The 19,095-nt window shown below is 41.6% G+C and overlaps 1 protein-coding gene across 1 annotated transcript in view; it reads right to left on the minus strand.

The window, feature by feature from the left end:
- Positions 1–19,095, minus strand: part of sec16a (SEC16 homolog A, endoplasmic reticulum export factor) — a 71,628-nt gene that overhangs the window by 38,717 nt on the left and 13,816 nt on the right. The window contains 8 exon segments of the mRNA XM_029657609.2: positions 3,562–3,700; positions 3,984–4,045; positions 5,144–5,286; positions 5,562–5,745; positions 5,915–6,113; positions 6,700–6,871; positions 16,222–16,310; positions 16,625–16,761. Of these exon segments, the coding sequence (XP_029513469.2) occupies positions 3,562–3,700; positions 3,984–4,045; positions 5,144–5,286; positions 5,562–5,745; positions 5,915–6,113; positions 6,700–6,871; positions 16,222–16,310; positions 16,625–16,761 (1,125 nt within the window).

Raw genomic sequence — 19,095 nt, forward strand, 5'->3', positions numbered from 1 at the left:
ACCAAGACATACCATCAGTCACACACTATCCCCACTGCTTGATAGACTAGACCTCAAGAGAAGTAGACTTTTGCCATAGACACACTCACGCCCTCATAAAGAACCATACTGACACACACACAGTAACCACACAAAAACACCAAAGAGTATGTGGTCTTCACAATCGTCTGATGTCTATGTCTGATGCAACGGTCTGTGTTTGATTTGATTTATTAGGATCCCAATTAGAGACAGCTTGTCTTACTGGGGTCTGACACACAACAAAAATACATTACAGACCAGACTTTACAATTGACACACTACATGTTAATGTTTTTAAATGTGTGTGTGTATGTGTGCATCAATCAGTTACACATACAGTGCCATCGGAAAGTATTCAGACTCCTTGACTTATTCCACATTGTCACAGCAGCAGTATTCTAAAATGTATTAAATCCCCCCCCTCAATCTACAGACAATACCCCATGACAAAGCAATTTATTTATATATATTATATTTATATATTTTTTAAAATATATAAACATATATTTTTAAATATCATATTTACATAAGATTTCAGACCCTTTACTCAGCATTTTTGGCAGCGATTACAGCCTTGAGTTCTTTTTCAAATTTATTTCACCTTTATTTGACCAGGTTGGCTAGTTGAGAACAAGTTTTCATTTACAACTGCGACCTGGCCAAGACAAAGCAAAGCAGTGCGACACAAACAACACAGAGATACACATGGAATAAACAAGCGTACAGTCAATAACACAATAGAAAAGTCTATATACAGTGTGCGCAAATGGCATGACGAGGTAAGGCAATAAATAGGCCATAGTAGCAAAGTAATTACAATTTAGCAGATTAACACTGGAGTGATAGATGAGCAGATGATGAGCAGATGGTGTGTAAGAAGTGATACTGGTGTGCAAAAGGGCCCGGTAACCAAAATGTTGCTGGTTTGAATCCCCGAGCAGACTAGGTGACAAATTCGCCGATGTGCCCTTGAGCAAGGCACTTAACCCTAAATGCTCCTGTAAGTCGCTCTGGATAAGAGCGTCTGCTAAATGACAACAAACAAACAAACAAACAAAAGAGCAGTAGGTAGGTAGATTGGGTAGGCTATTTACAGATGGACTATGTACAGCTGCAGCGATTGGTTAGCTGCTCAGATAGCTGATGTTTAAAGTTAGTGAGGGAAATGTAAGTCTCCAGCTTGAGTCCTCTTGGGTATGACACTACAGGCTTGGCACACCTGTATTTGAGGAGTTTCTCCCATTCTTCACTGCAGATCCTCTGGGGAGAGTCACGACACAGCTATTTTCAGGTCTCTCCAGAGATGTTCGTTCAGGCTCTGGCTGGGCCACTCAAGAACAGTCAGACACTTGTTCCGAAGCCACTCCTGCATTGTCTTGGCTGTGTGATTAGGGTCGTTGTCCTGCTGGAAGGTGTCCTGAGGTCCTGAGTGTTATGGAGCAGGTTTTCATCAAGGATCTCTGTACTTTGCTACGTTCATCTTTCCCTCGATTCTGGCTAGTCTCCCAATCCCCGCCACTGAAAATCAAGTCTCCCAGTCTCCCATTTCTAAAAACCTGTTTTCGCTTTGTCATTATGGGGTATTGTGTGTAGATTGATGAGGAAAACATTTTATATAATCAATTTTAAAATAAGGCAGTAACATAACAAAATGTGAATAGTTTCTGAATGAACTGTACACACAACAAGTATGTCTGATGCAACGGTCTATAACAGGGGTATTTAAATCCGACCCTGAAGTGTCTAGTGTACTAGAGGTCGACCGATTAGGATTTTTCAACGCCGATACCGATTATTGGAGGCCCCAAAAAGCCGATACCGATTAACATCGTCCGATTTTTAAACTTTTTTTATTTGTAATAATGACAATTACAACAATACTGAATTAACACTAACTTAATATAAAACATCAATAAAATCAATTTAGCCTCAAATAAATAATGAAACATGTTCAATTTGGTTGAAATAATGAAAAAACAAAGTGTTGGAGAAGAAAGTAATATGTGCCATGTAAAAATGTGTGCCATGTAAAAAAGCTAATGTTTAAGTTCCTGGCTCAGAACATGAGAACAGTTGGTGGTTCCTTTCACATGAGACTTCAATATTCCAAGGTAAGAGGTTTTAGGTTGTAGTTAATATAGTATTTATAGGACTATTTCCCTCTATACCATTTGTATTTCATATACCTTTGACTATTGGATGTTCTTATCGGCACTTTAGTATTACCAGTGTAACAGTATAGCTTCCGTCCCTCTCCTCACCCCTACCTGGGCTCGAACCAGGAACACATCGACAACAGCCACACTCGAAGCATCGTTACCCATCGCTCCACAAAAGCCGCGGCCCTTGCAGCGCAAGGGGAATAACTACTCCAAATCTAAAAGCGAGTGACGTTTGAAACAGTATTAGCACACACCACCCAGCTAACTAGCTAGCCATTTCACATTGGTTACACCAGCCATTAGGCTGATAGGCTTGAAGTCATAAACAGCGCTGTGCTTGCGAAGAGCTGCGGGCAAAACGCACAAAAGTGCTGTTTGAATGAATGATTACGGGCCTGCTGCTGCTCAGTCAGACTGCTCTATAAAATCAGACTTAATTAGAACATAATAACACACAGAAATACGAGCCTTTGGTCATTAATATGATTGAATCCGGAAACTATCATTTCGAAAACAAATGCTTATTATTTCAGTGAAATACGGAACCGTTCGGTATTTTATCTAACGGGTGGCATCCTTAAGTCTAAATATTCTTGTTACATTGCACAACCTTCAATGTATGTCATAATTAAGTAAAATTCTGGCAAATTAGCCAGGCAGCCCAAACTGTTGCATATACCCTGACTGTGTGCAATGAACGCAAGAGAAATGACACAATTTCACCTGGTTAGCCTGCTAAACTGGATTAGTAGTTATAACTAGTGATTATGATTAATTGTTTTTTTACAAGATAAGTTTAATGCTAGCTAGCAATTTACCTTGGCTTCTACTGCATTTGCGTAATAGGCAGGCTACTTGTGGAGTGCAATGGTTAGAGCGTTGGACTAGTTAACTGTGCGGTTGCAAAATTGGAACCCCCGAGCTGACAAGGTGAAAATCTGCCGTTCTGCCCCTGAACAAGGCAGTTAACCCACCCGCAGTCATTGAAAATAAGAATGTGTTCTTAACTGACATGCCTAGTTAAATAAAAAGGTATAAAAAATAAAATAAAAATGTAAATAAAATAGGAAATCGGCGCCCAAAAATAGATTTCCGATTGTTATGAAAACTTGAAATCGGCCCATTAATCGGTCGACCTCTATAGTGTACTGCTGGTTTTCTGTTTTGCCTGAAATAGCACCCACTTGGTGTCCCAGGTCTAAATCAGTCACTTATTAGAAAGGAAGAATGAAAAAGCAGTGAAACTGGCTTCAAGGTCCAAATTTGAATATGAGGGGTCTACACGATGTTTATATTTTAATTGTCTTTTAATGCATCTATGATACAGACAATGAAACTTATATAATATAAGAGTCCCACCTCCGACCACCAGTCTTACCCCGTTCTGCCTACACAGCAGCACGATGAAGTCCCAGAGGAGGGCAGCCGAGTCCTTGTCCAGGAGGTCGTTGTTGCGGGCACACTCCAGGCCTTTGTTCTGGGAGAACTTTATCACGTCGACCTTGTGAGTCTCCTCCCTTTGAAAAGCAACACACAGCTTGTTTGAGGGAACCAGTTTGAGCAAGGCAAAGCACAGAATTGCTCATTTTTAGCACAGAATTTGGGATACAAGGGGATTCGTAGATCAATCCTTCTGCATAGTCCGCCTGCAATGTAGTCAATCTCACACAGACAGACAAGCAGGTAGAACACGTAGCTAAGCAGTTGGGTATGAAAATAGCTAGGATGTAGCCTAATCTTTATCTCATTTTAGGAGACTAGGCGTCAGGGGTTAAGGTTAAAAGTTCAAAACGCTCTTACTTCAAAAGCGGTCCGGGGAAGGAGCGCAGCTCGGATTGGTCTGGTGTGTCCTGCAGCATCGTCTGTAGGAAAACCATTGATGCTCAAGAAATACACTTCAAAAGGCCATTTAATGGTCATAATTCCACAATCTATTCAACTTGTGTTTTTTCCTATGGTGGATAATAAAACAATGACTTTGTTTAGCATTTCTATTGCCTAATTTATAAAAGCCTAGTTTATTAGCTACGCAAAATGGGTGTCACAAATATACACACAACTGTGCAGGTCAAAATCTGTAACATGATGTAACTACGAAAGAAAGCAATTTTGCTTAGGGTACTTACGTTGGGTATAAAATATGCTTTATACAGACACCAGCTGTGGTAAACCCTTCATGTATGTTTAGTTCTGTATCGGTCTGATGATACATGAGCTGCAAGTTAACTGCCATCTCCTCTAGTGATTGCCAATCTCAATCCATTCGCTTCCTTACACCCATGTGCTAAAATGCTGATCATACCACACACCTTCTCACAACAATCAATGACAGACCCCTAGTTAAGGATGTCTTACACAGACTAGCTAACTCATTAGAAGCATCAACACCACCGAAGCAGACGGTGAAACACCAGGGTCATGTTCAGCACCTAGCTGACGTAAAATAAGTAAGAGCCCATAGCGCAACTACCTACTATACCAGAAGTATTAAAATCGGACCCTGACGGATCCAGAGTACTGCTGTTTTTCTGTTTTACCTGATAATTAACAGCACCCACTTGGTGTTCCAGGTCTAAAGTCCCTGATTAGAGGGGAAGAATGAAAATCAGCAGTGGAACTGGCTTCAAGTTCCAGATTTTGAATTTGCCTAAACTGTAACATTCTTCTCAGCAAAATTATGCTATATTGGAGATATCAACCTCATTATGGCCAACACACTTCACAAGCTGCTTGGTGGACATCCCATCACCTCCTTGTGTATTTAAAGGTTGACATCACATGGATATTACCATGGGATATTATTGACACAAAGCCACACCGTACAGGTATTTGTTTGAATCCCAATCAACCACAGTATAGATTGATTATTTCCAGTGATCTTTAAATCGCTATGGGTGACAACTGAATTCCGGCCTTAGCCGATTGGAAGGCTGGGTCGTGGGTTGGGTTCTCAGGGTTACCTCCATGTTGTGGATCTCCACTAGAGCAGGCTGGCCGGCCGAGGGGAGGTTGGGCAGGACCTGGATGAGCTGACCACCTGGCCCGAAGCGGGCACAGCGGTGGGATACCGAGTACTTCTCTGGAGTAACGGGACGAGGAGGAGCTGAGGGGGGAGAGGGAGAACTTTAAACAATCCAAAAATCTGAACAGACTGAAAATTCTGTCCCAATGTCCACAACTCATGACAGTGACCAGCACAATCGAGACAAATCAAAGGGAAAAAGGCTACAAGTCATTTCAAGAATCAGATAAGGTCAGCAATCAGGAAAATCCCCAGATCAGTCAGAATCACTCATGGGACTCAACACCTTCTGGTTCTTTCTTCTATTCTGCAAACCAGAAATGACAAATGAATGTTGCCAGTAACAATGTTCTTACGCTGCTCAGCGACGACCCAGGTGCTGTTGTCTGCCTGGTAGCCCGAGGTGTAGGGGTACTGGCTGAAGCTCTGTCCGGGATCCATCTGTTCTGGGTATTGTCCATAGGAGTAATCCACAGGCAGGGTAGAAACAGTGGGGTCGTAAACCGCTGTCAGGTCAGGCTGGGACCTGTACACCTCGCTCTACAGGGCAGAGGGGGGGTACATAAGTTAATATTTTGGAGGGTTTGAAGAAACTACAACACACAAGTGATTCACACACTGACGTGATGATCCATACTAATAACCAATAAAAAAGTACCAGCACTGGAAGGAAATTAAGAGTCTTTCGCAAATCCATATAGACACACACCTGTTGTGAGCGGGAGCTAAAGCTGCTGCGTCGGCTGCGATGGCTTTGGGAGCTGTGTAGACTGTGGGCCGACTGTTCACTGTGGACGCTCCGTCGGTCAAAATCGTCCTTGTACTGGTCCCTCTGCCGCCGGTAGTCATCGTCAAAACTGGCATCGTAACCAGGATAGTAGCGCCACTTGTCGTCATAGCCCTGTGGCCTACACACAGAAACTCCATTAGAACTGGATTTGGCCATGTTAGGCGGCACAACACTGACATCAAACTGGGGGGTGATAACTAACACAGATTGGAATGCAGAACAATCATTTCAGGGCTTGTCTCTCATTAAAGGGGTAGTATACCCCAAAAATTAGGTGGTGGCAGTGGCTATGTCAACAAACCTAATCCATGGATTGCACCTTGTCCTTGTCCATAAATTGCTTACAAGGCAAAGAAACAAATATGTAATTTTGTAATTTGGGTGAACCATCCCTTCAACATAAATATATGATATGCATCAAAGTCAAGCTCCTGTAGTGTGTGATGGATGCTACAAAGTTGGTTGTAGATGAGGCGAGTTTATCAAAATACAAAATGTAAACCACTATGACTGAGTATCTGGAAGTGCTAAAGAAGCCATAGTCTGGTTTAGTGGTAGCACTCCTAACTCTGGACCACACATTGCCCCTTGTGGCATGTGTTCAAACCCTGCACCTTCATTCTGTATTCCTCTAACCAGCAGTCTTTCCCTATCATTAGTGACATATCTCAATGAAAAACAATCAAGGCTGTATAAGCGAATACCTGGTGGTAGCGGCAGGGTACTGCTGGGAGGGCTGCTGGTTGTAGTAGGCTGCCTCCCTGCCCCGGTAGGCCTCAGGGTTGTAGTTGTACCAATAGTTCTGGTCGTAGTAGTCTCTGTAGCGGGGGTCATAAGTGCCTGCTGAAGCATTGTAGCCCTCCCACCTGCTCCGGTCTGAACAAACACAGACAGGTGGAGACCATCAGGACTATGTCAATGTTAACACTACATTAAAGTTTTTATTATATCATTGTTGTTGCAATTAATCCTGATGTTTACTGTATTTATATTGTCAATTCTGTATGTACACTTTTTATGTTGACTGTGTCTGTATTCTGTTTGTACATTGTCTATTGCTGGCAGCACCTATCATCTAAGCGCCCGATTCAGACTTAAGAAATGTACGCCTTTCCTATGCACTTCTCCGCAGTTGGTATTCAGGTGCATAACGGGCTTTGCAGGCATGGTTCCCTAGTGTGTGCTAAATACATTTAATTAAACCGCTAAAAACCCTGCCACTTTCTCATGGAGTTTTCTTTGAATAGGGTTTTCAGTCCATTTATTTAAAGCCATCCCTTTACATTTGGTGTACCTTTAACTAGAATTTTCAATAGACTCACTAGAATATGAAGAGAATGGTTAGGGATCAATGAAAGAAAGTGATGCAAACACACACATTTTCTCCTTTTCAGCACCAGCTGGTACATTTGAAAATACTCTGATCTTGTATATTATTTAGTATTAGGAAAGTATTGATGCAAAGAAAAAACTGTTTGGTTTTTTGAGCATAAAAAAAAAAAGATTCATCCTGAAAGTTGCCATATTGAAATGGTTCAATCTATGAAATAGGTTTAAAAAGTATAAAATAGGGGTTGAACTGTAGTCCTATAAATGGAATTGTGATGACAACGGTCCAGTTGTCGTGAACCATGCGCCAGGCTTAAAACTGCTACATATGGTCTGCGTTCCATAATGATTCAAATAGGTTACAAGTCCCGAAATTATTGCACAACTTGTAATGGCCTTCGTTAGCCTAATATGATCCACTTTTGCTAGCAATCCTCAGGAGGAACCACACAAACGTGACAGAGGAAAGAAAAGGTAAACTAACAATGTGATGTAATGGAATGATGCAAAATGTAAGGGAACTAACTCTAAAAACAGTGACAGTTATACACTACTACAGTTATACACTACCGTTTGTGGTCACTTAGCACTTGTTGGTCACTTGTTATTGAAAGAAAAATCATTTTTTTGGTCCACTAAAATAACATCAAATTCTACAGTCAAGACATTGTTAATGTTGTAAATGACTATTGTAGCTGAAAAACAGCAGATTTTTTATGGAATATTTACATAGGCCCATTACCAGCAACCATCACTCCTGTGTTCCAATGGCACATTGTGTTAGCTAGTCCAAGTTTATAATTTTAAGAGGCTAATTGATCATTAGAAAACCATTTTGCAATTATGTTAGTACAGCTGAAAACTGTTGAAATGATTAAAGCAATAAAACTGGCTTTCTTTAGACTAGTCGAGTATCTGGAGCAACAGCATTTGTGGGTTCGATGACAGGCTCAAAATGACCAGAAACAAAAGGACATTCTTCTGAAACTCGTCAGTCTATTCTTGTTCTGAGAAATGAAGGCTATGCCATGCAAGAAATTGCAAAAAAATCTGAAGATCTCGTACAACGCTGTGTACTACTCCCTTTAAAGAACAGCACAAACTGGCTCTTACCAGAATAGAAAGAGGAATAGGAGGCCCCGGTGCACAACTGAGCAAAAGGACAAGTACATTAGAGTGTCTAGTTTGAGAATCAGACGCCTCACAAGTCCTCAACTGGCAGTTCAATAGTACCCGCAAAACACCGGTCTCAACATCAACAGTGAAGAGGCGACTCCGGGATGCTGGCCTTCTAGGCAGAGTTGCAAAGAAAAAGCCATATCTCAGCCAGCCAATAAAAATAAAATATTAAGATGGGCAAAAGAACAGACACTGGACAGAGGAAGATTGGAAAAAAGTGTTACGGGCAGACAAATCTAAGTTCGAGGTGTTGGGATCACAAAGAACATTCATGAGATGCAGAAAAAATTAAAGATGCTGGAGGAGTGCTTGACGCCATTGGTGGAGGCAATGTGATGATCTGGGGGTAATGTGATGATCTGGATGTACTTTGGTGGTGGTAAAGTGGGAGATTTCTACAGGGTAAAAAGGGATCTTGAAGGAAGGAAGGCTATCACTCCATTTTGCAACGCCATGCCATACCCTGTGGACGGCGCTTAAATGAAATCAATTTCCTCCTACAAGAGGACAATGACCCAAAGCACAGCTCCAAACTATGCAATAACTATTTAGGGAAGAAGCAGTCCGCTGGTATTCTGTCTATAATGGAGTGGCCAGCACAGTCACCAGATCTCAACCCTATTGAGCTGTTGTGGGAGCAGCTTGACCGTATGGTACGTAAGAAGTGCCCATCAAGCCAATCAACTTGTGGGAGGTGCTTCAGGAAGCATGGGGTGAAATCTCTTCAGATTACCTAAAAAAATGGACAACTAGAATGCCAAAGGTCTACGAGGCTATAATTGCTGAAAATTTAGGATTCTTTGATGAAAGTTTGAAGGACACAATTATTATTTCAATTAAAAGTAATTATTTATAACCTTGTCAACGTCTTGACTATATTTCCTATTCATTTTGCAACTAATATCATGTATGTTTTCATGGAAAACAAGGACATTTTTAAGTGACCCTTTTGAACGGTAATGTAAATGTATGTGGGTATAACTGACGGTGGCTAATATTTAACATAATACAAATTTGAAAAGAAACTTAAAAAACAGTGGAAAGTCTAGGCATGTAATTAAAACATTCTAGAAATCATAAATCAACTCGGTAGGTTTGGTGCTATACTGTCATTTGCACATGACTACAGAAGCCTATAGTCTAAGTCTCCACATTTCATCCCAAGTTACAGTGAGCACCATAATTCACTGGACAGTGACCATTTTCTTTTGTTATTTTGGTTCTGTACTCTAGCACTTTGAGTTTGAAAGGATACAATAAAAATGAGGGTGAAGTTTAGAAATAACATCGACATCACCAGATGCTGGGTATCTTCCCTGGTGATGTTCTGCCAGGCCTGTACCGCAGCCATCTTCAGTTCCTGCTTGTTTCGGGGACTTACTGCCCTCAGTCTCCTCTTCAGAATGTAAAATGCATGTTCAAATTGATTCAGATCCAGTGATTGACTCAGCCAGTCAAGGATTTTCCACTTTTTGGCCATCAAAAACCCCTTTGTTGCTCTAGCAGTATGTTTAGGGTCATTGTCTTGTTGCAAGATGAAGTGCCATCCAATGAGTTGAGGCATTTGGTTTTATCTGAGCAGATAAAATATTTCTGTAGACTTCAGAATTCATTGTTCTACTTCTGTCTGCAGTCACATCATCAATGAAGACAAGTGAGCCTGTCCACTGGCAGCAACAGGCCCAAGTCATAACACCCCCTCCCCCATGTTTCACAGATGAGTTGGTATGCTTCGCAAGGCTGCGGGGACAAGACGGTATCCCGAGCCGCATCCTCAGAACATGTGCAGACCACCTGGCTGGAGTGTTTATGGACACATTCAATCTCTCCCTAAACCAGTCTGCTGTCCACCATTGTTTGTATACCCAAGAAAGCAAAAGTAACTTAAATAAATGACTATCGCCCTGTAGCACTCACTTCTGTCATCATGAAGTGCTTTGAGAGGCTAGTTAAGGATAATTTCACCTCTACCTTACCCTCTAGACCCACTTCAATTTGCTTACAGCCCCAATAGATCCACAGACGATGCCATCGCACTGCACACGGCCCTATCCCATCTGGACAAATCAAATCAAACTTTTTTTGTCACACGCGCCAAATACAAAAAAGTGTAGACCTTACCGCGAAATGCTTACCTACAAGCCCTTAACCAACAGAGCAGTAAATAGTCCAGTGGCCAATTTATTAATTGTTTACCAGTCTTATTGATTGGGGCTAAAAGCTGTTAACCTGTTTGGGCTAGGGGGCAGCATTTTCACTTCTGGATGAAAAGCGTGCCCAGAGTAAACTACCTCCTACTCAGTCCCACATGCTAATATATGCATATTATACGTAGTATTGGATAGAAAACACTCTGAAGTTTCTAAAACTGTTTGAATGATGTCTGAGTATAACAGAACTCATATGGCAGGCAAAAACCTGAGAAAAAAATCCATCCAGGAAGTGGGAAATCTGAGGTTTGTAGTTTTTCAACTCAGCCCCTATTGAAGATAGTGGGATATTGGTCATGTTGCACTTCCTAAGGCATCCACTAGATGTCAACAGTCTTTAGAACGTTGTTTCAGGCTTCTCCTGTGAAGGGATGCTGAATGAGAGGGGAATTAGTCAGAGGTCTGGCAGAGAGCCACGGGCTCGTGACATGCGGTCATGAGAAAGTTACCTCTCGTTCCATTGCTTTTCTACAGACAAAGGAATTCTCCGGTTGGGACATTATTGAAGATTTATGATAAAAACATCATAAAGATTGATTCTATACAACGTTTGATATGTTTCTACGACCAGTAACTTTTGGGGATTTTCGTCCGACCTTTCCGCTGGACTTGCCCGTGCCTCGTGAGTTTCGATTTGTTTACGAAACACGCTAACAGAAGGAGGTGTTTAGACAAATTATTAAGTTTATCGAACAAATCAAACATTTATTGTGGAACTGGGATTCCTGGGAGTGCATTCTGATGAAGATCATCGAAGGTAAGTGAATATTTATAATGCTGCTTTGGGCTCTGAGCGCCGTACTCAGATTATTGCATGGTATGCTTTTCCGTAAAGTTGTTTTGAAATCTGACACAGCGGTTGAATTAAGGAGAAGTTTATCTAAAGTTCCATGTATAATAGTTGTATCTATTATTAATGTTTATTATGCGTATTTCTGTGAATTGATGTGGCTCTCTGCAAAATCACTGCATGTTCTGGAACTACTGAACATAACACGCCAATGTAAAAGGAGATTTTTGGATATAAATGTTCACTTCATCAAACAAAACATACATGTCTTGTGTAACATGAAGTCCTATGAGTGTTATCTGATGAAGATCATCAAAAGTTAGTGATTAATTTCATCTATATTTCTGCTTTTTGTGACAACTCTTTTTGGCTGGAAAAATGGCTGTGTTCTTCTGTGACTTGGTGGTGACCTAACAATCGTTTGTGGAGCTTTCGCTGTAAAGCCTTTTGAAATCAGACACTGTGGCTAGATTAAAGATAATTTTATCTTTAAAATGGTGCCTAATAGTTGTATGTTTGAGAAATGTATTTATGAGATTTCTGTTGTTTGAATTTGGCACCCTGCAATTTCACTGGCTGTTGGCGAGGGGTTCCCCGTTCCCAGGCAGGTTAAGGAGCCTTTTGGCCCTAGACTTGGCGCTCCGATACTGCTTGCCGTGTGGTAGCAGAGAAAATAGTCTATGACTTGGGTGTCTGGAGTCTGACAATTTTATGGGCTTTCCTCTGACACCATCTATTATGTAGGTCCTGGATGGCAGGAAGCTTGGCCCCAGCGATGTATGGGCCGTATGCACTACCCTCTGTAGCACGTTGTGGTTGGAGGCCGAGCAGTTGCCATACCAGGCAGTGATGCAACCTGTCAGGATGCTCTCGATCGTGCAGCTGTAGAACTTTGAGGACCTGAAGACCAATGCCAAATCTTTTTACTCTCCTGAGGGGGAATAGGTTGTCGTGTCCTCTTCACGACTTTTCTTGGTGTGTTTGGACCATGATAGTTCGTTGGTGATGTGGACACCAAGGAACTTGAAACTCTCGACCCGCTCAACTACAGCCCCGTCAATGTTAATGGGGGCCTGTTCGGCCCGCCTTCTCTTGTAGTCCACGACCAGCTCCTTTGTCTTGCTCACGTCGAGGGAGAGGTTGTAGTCCTGGCACCACACTGCCAGGTCTTGGACCTCCTCCCTATAGGCGGTCTCATCATTTTCTGTGATAAGGCTGTTGTGTTGTCAGCAAACTTAATGGTGTTGGAGTAAGTAAGCATTTCACTGTGACGTCTATACCTGTTGTACTAGGCGCACGTGACAAATAAACTTTGATTTGATTTGAGTCGTGCTTGGCCACGCAGTAGTGGGTAAACAGGGAGTACAGGAGAGGACTAAGTACACACCCGAGGGGCCCCAGTGTTGAGGATCAGCGTGGCAGACGTGTTGTGGACTAAAGGAAAAGGAGGACCGAGCACACCCCCATTCTCATCGACAAGCTGTAGTGCAGCAGGTTGAGAGCTTCAAGTTCCTTGGCATCCACATCACCAACAAACAAACAACGGTCAAAGCACACCAGTCGTGAAAGATGGCATGACAAAACCTATTCCCCCTCAGGAGACTTAGATTTAGCATGGGTCCTCAGATCCTCGAAAGGTTCTACAGCTGCACCATCGAGAGCATCCTGACAGGTTGCATCACTGCCTGGTATGGCAACTGCTTGGCCTCCGACCGCAAGGCACTACAGAGTAGAGGTCGGCCGATTAAATCGGAATGGCCGATTAATCAGAGCCGATTTCAAGTTCATAACCATCGGTAATCTGCATTTTTGGACGCCGATTATGGCCGATTCCATTGCAAATCCATGAGGAAACTGCAGGCCGACCACCTGTCACGCGAGTGCAGCAAGTAGCCAAGGTAAGTTGCTAAATAGCATTAAACTTATCTTATATTTAACAAAAAATCTATCAAAACATGATCACTAGTTAACTACACATGGTTGATGACATTACTAGTTTAACTAGCTTGCATATAATCAATGCGGTGCCTGTTAATTTATCATCGAATCACAGCCGACTTCGCCAAACGGGTGATTATTTAACAAAAGCGCATCTCGCGTCACGGTATATGCAACAGTTTGGGCCGCCTGGCTCATTGCGAACTGTGTGAAGACCATTTCTTCCTAACAAAGACCGTAATTTGCCAGAATTTTATATAATTATGACATAACATTGAAGGTTGTGCAATGTAACAGCAATATTTAGACTTGGGGTTGCCACCCGTTAGATAAAATACGGAACGGTTCCGTATTTCACTGAAAGAATAAACGTGTTGTTTTCTAAATGAGTTTCCGTATTTGACCATGTTAAATGACCTAAGGCTCATATTTCTGTGTATTATATTATAATTAAGTATATGATTTGATATAGCAGTCTGACTGAGCGGTGATAGGCAGTAGCAGGCTCATAAGCATTCATTCAAACAGAACTTCCTGCGTTTGCCAGAAGCTCTTTGCAATGCTTGACGCACAGCGCTGTTTAGGACTTCAAGCCTATCAACTCCTGAGATTAGGCTGGCAATACTATAGTGCCTAAAAGAACATCCAATAGTGAAAGATATATGAAATACAAATGGCACAGAGAAAAATAGTCCTATAATAACGACAACCTAAAACTTCTTAATTAACTGGGAATATTGAAGACTCATGTTAAAAGGAACCACCAGCTTTCATATGTTCTCATGTTCTGAGGAAGGAACTCAAACGTTAGCTTTTTTACATGGCACATATTGCACTTTTACTTTCTTCTCCAACACTTGGTTTTTGCATTATTTAAACCAAATTGAACATGTTTCATTATTTATTTGAGACTAAATTGATTCTACTTATGTATTATATTAAGTTAGTGTTAATTCAGTATTGTTGTAATTGTCATCATTACAAATACAAATATATGTTTAGCAGACGTGGCGAAATGCTTGTGTTTCTCAAATATAAATATTTTTAAAAAACGGCAGACTAAACGGTATCAGCTTTTTTTGGTACTCCAATAAATCGGTATCAAAAATAATAATAAATCGGTCGACCTCTACTACAGAGGGTAGTGTGTACGGCCCCAGTACATCACCGGGGCTAAGCTTCCTTCCCATCCAGGACATCTATACCAGGCGGTGTCAGAGGAAGACCCTAAAATGTTTTACTTTTATAATATTCACATATTTTTGCTTTACTTATCTCACAAGTATATACTGTATATAGTCTATGCCACTCCAACATTGCTCATTCTAATATTTATATATTCCTTAATTCCATTATTTTAGTTTTAGGTTGTGTGTATTGTTGTGAATTGTTGGAGCTAGAAACACAAGCATTTCACCACATCCACAATAACATCTGCTAAACATGTATGTGACAAATAAAATTTGACCAAGACCCGATGGTCAATCCGACAGATCTCCAGAGTTCATCAGAGGAGATGGGAGAACCTTCAAGGACAACCATCTCTGCAGCACTCCACCAATCAGGCCTTGATGATAGAGTGGTCAGACGGAAGCCACTCCTCAGAAAAAGGCACATGACAGCCTGCTCGGAGTTTGCCAAAAGGCACCTAAAGGACTCTCAGGCCATGAGAAACAAGATTCTCTGGTCTAATGAAACCAAGATTGAACTCCTTGGCCTGAATGCCAAGTGCCACGTCTGGAGGAAACCTGGCACCATCTCTACGGTGAAGTATGGTGCTAGAGGCATTATGCTGTGGGGATATTTTTCAGCTGTAGACTGGCAGACTGCTCTAAAGCGCTCAGGACCTCAGACTGGGGCAAAGGTTCACCTTCCAACAGGACAACAACCCTGAGCACACAGCAAAGAAAACGCAGGAATGGTTTCGGGAGTCTCTGAATGTCCTTGAGTGGCCCAGGCAGAGCCCGAACTTCAAACATCTCTGGAGACCTGAAAAAAGCTGTGCAGCGACGCTCCTCCTCCAACCTGACAGAGCTTGAGAAGAATGGGAGAAACTCCCCCAATACAGGTGTGCCAAGCTTGTAGCGTCATACCGAAGAAGACTCTAGGCTCTAATCGCTGCAAAAGGTGCTTCAACAAAGTACTGAGTAAAGGGTCTGAATATATATGTAAATGTAATATTTCAGGGCCTCCCAAGTGATCTAAGGCACTGCATCACAGTGCTAGCTGGCTTGTGTTCCGGAGGACGCACAGCTCTCGACCGTCAGCCTCTCCCGAGTCCGTATGGCAGTGACAGCGATGAGACAAGGCTGTAACTACCAATTGGATACCACGAAATTGGGGGGAAAAAGTAATTTAAAAAATAAATAATATTAAAGCTTCTTAAAAATTTGTTTTAAAAAATTGCAAAAAACAACCTGTTTTTGCTTCGTCATAATGGGGTAGTGTGTGTCGAGGAGGAAAAAACAATTTAATACATTTTAGAATAAGAATGTAAGATAACAAAATGTGGAAAAAGTCAAGAGGTTAAAATACTTTCCGAATGCACTATAGGTCCATGCCCCGACAAATTGAGGCTGTTCTGAGGGCAACAGGATGGGGTGGAACTCAATATTACAAAGGTGTTTTTAATGTTTTGTACACTCAGTGTAAGTTAGGAATAACCAAATGTACATTTCTATGTATAGTAATAATTGTGGGTTTTGTAAGTTTTACCTAACTTTCTACCATAGTTATCGCAATGTAACTAAGCAATTGGTGGTTGGTACTGTTCCTCTTACCTCCGTACTGGTTTTTGTAATACTCTGCATAGTAGTCATCATAAGCACTTCGGTTAGCTCTCTGATATTCTTCGGGGGGGAAACCTTGCCTGGGATATGCAGAAAACAGGGAGGATTGAGTGTCCAAAAGCTCACGGAGGGGTGGTCAAAAAGGTCAGACGATAGGTTCTTCAACTAACTGACAGTTACAGGTGGTACTTACCTAAACGTTAGGCCCTAAAGCAACTACACACACAAACAAAGGCTTTTCCAGTCCCAAACTGTCAATGGAGGTGCGTGGGAATTTTTACAATCCAACCCACCCACGTAAACAGTACAGCTGTAACACGCATGCACACACTTCTTCACAGTTTGCATTGGTAATAGGGTACTGTTACTGGTCAGTGGAGAATTACACTAGTACCTGGAGGAGGGTCTGTCTGAGTACTGGCTGGTTCTGGAGCTGGGTCTCTCTGGCTGGGGCTCTCTGTATGGGGGGTAGGCCGGGTTGGCTCCTTCATATCTGGCATAGCGAGGGTCCGCTATCATGTATGGGTCATCCTGAGGGACAAAAAAACATGGTCAAATTGGAATGTGGAAGGACATGCACATGGGAGCATGGCTGTCTTGTTTTACCAAGCACCTGTGTGAGAAATACAGGATCTGAGTACGCTGACGTGACAGTGCCCAGCCCTATCTCAAATTCATTTGAATGTACAGTCCCAATCACAAGTTTAGACACACATCCTCATTCCATTGAAAAAAAAACTATTTTCTACATTGTAGAATAATAGTGAAGACATCAAAACTATGAAAACACACATATGGAATCATGTAGTAACAAAAAAAAAGTGTTAAACATATCAAAATATGAGATTCTTCCAAGAAGCCACCCTTTGCCTTGATGACAGCTTCACACACTCCTGGCATTTTCTCAACCAGCTTCATGAGGTAGTCACCTGGAATGCATTTCAATTAACAAGGTGTGCCTTGTTAAAAGTTCATTTGTGGAATTTCTTTCCTTCTTAATGTGTTTGAGCCAATCAGTTGGTTTGTGACAAGTTAGGGTTGGTATACAAGGTAGGGGTGGTACTGTGTACAGAAGATCACCCTATTTGGTAAAAGACCAAGTCCATATTATGACAAGAAAAAGCTCAAATAAGCAAATAGATACTACAGTCAATCATTACCTTAAGACATGAAGGTCAGTCAACACGGAAAATGAATAACTTTGAACATTTCTTCAAGTGCAGTCGCAAAAACCATCAAGTGCTACAGTGGTTCCTCCTTTAAAAGTTGCGTCATACCCTAACTTGTTTAACCCTAAACTGCTTGACTAGTTGGGCCCAAGCTTGCTGTACAACATTAAAACCGATTCAGTCTGTCTACAAACAGGCTCTCAAAGTGCTTGATAGGAAGCCCAATAGCCATCATCATTGTCACATCCTTAGAAAGCATGAGCTCTTGAGTTGGGAAAATCTTGTGCAATACACCGACGCATGTCTTGTATTCAAGATCCTTAATGGCCTGGCTCCCCCTCCACTCAATATTTTTGTTAAACAGAAAACCCAGACATATGGCAGCAGATCCACAAGGTCTGCCATGAGAGGTGACTGTATAGTTCCCCTAAGGAAAAGCACCTTTAGTAAATCTGCATTCTCTGTGAGAGCTTCCCATGTCTGGAATACACTGCCATCAGACACACATAACTGCACCACATATCACACTTTCACAAAATGCTTGAAGACCTGGCTAAAGGTCAATCAGATTTGTGAACATGGTCCCTAGCTGTGTGTTGCCGCTTTCCATGTTGTCTGTAGCTTGTGAGGTGTGGAAACACTTTGTTGCTTTTATGAATTTTGTCTTGCTGCTTTATGTTCTATGTTGCTCTGTCTGTATGCCATGTCTTGCTTGTCCTATGTTGCTATGTCTTGCTTGTTCTATGGTGCTATTGTCTATATTGTAATTGTTTTTAATAACCTGCCCAGGGACTGCGGTTGAAAATTAGCCGGCTGGCTAAAACCGGCACTTTTACTGAAACGTTGATTAATGTGCACTGTCCCTGTAAAAATAAAATAAACTAAAACTAAACTGGGGCACACCTTGAGGGCTGCTGTAGCATTCTGTGGCACGTTTTCTATTTGTCAGCCTTAACCATGTGTGTTCGCTTATTTTGTACTGTTCTGTAGTTTTGACCCAATGATTCGTCTGACAAACAAAGGACTTTGCGTCCTGTAGGCCCAGGCATGGATCAAAGCTGGCGAGACATTCAATAATGTTATCTTCACAGATGAATCAACCATGGCCCTTGAACAATTTGCTAAAAATTGCTACAGAAAAAAAAAGGAAGACTGTCAAGCAAGCCGAGTCCCAAGCATCCACTCAAATTCCATGGGTGGTGGTAAATTTTCGCCAGGGACCAGGCCCATATTTGATTTTTTTTATGGTAAGTTTGGCTATTTACAAAGCAAAAGGTACAGAAAATATTGTAGCCAACACCTCACGGAATGTGTTGTGGCACATCATGGCACGAGATTTCTTTGAGGAAGAAATCAAGAGACATGAGATATGCTGACCCAACATTTCTTTCAAGGTAGGATTATAGCAAGATTATGTTACGTTTAGACCTATTTACATGTATATTTCTATTATTGTACCTAATTTTGGCTGTTAGGATAAATGTATTTTTCTTTCTTCTCCAAATGCAGACAAAGACCCAAAACATACTGCTGTCCAGGTTTGCATTGCAAATGGGGACATAAACTGGGTCAAGACGCCAGCAGAGTAAGTAGACCTTTATGTAGTAAAATAAAGGTTAAATAAAAATAAATAAGACCTACAACACCTTCGGTAGGCCTACACTATATATAAAAAAATCTAAATCAAATCTAATTT

This window comes from Oncorhynchus nerka, linkage group LG4, assembly GCF_034236695.1.
Source record: "Oncorhynchus nerka isolate Pitt River linkage group LG4, Oner_Uvic_2.0, whole genome shotgun sequence".
In the NCBI taxonomy this organism is placed as follows: Eukaryota; Metazoa; Chordata; class Actinopteri; order Salmoniformes; family Salmonidae; genus Oncorhynchus; species Oncorhynchus nerka.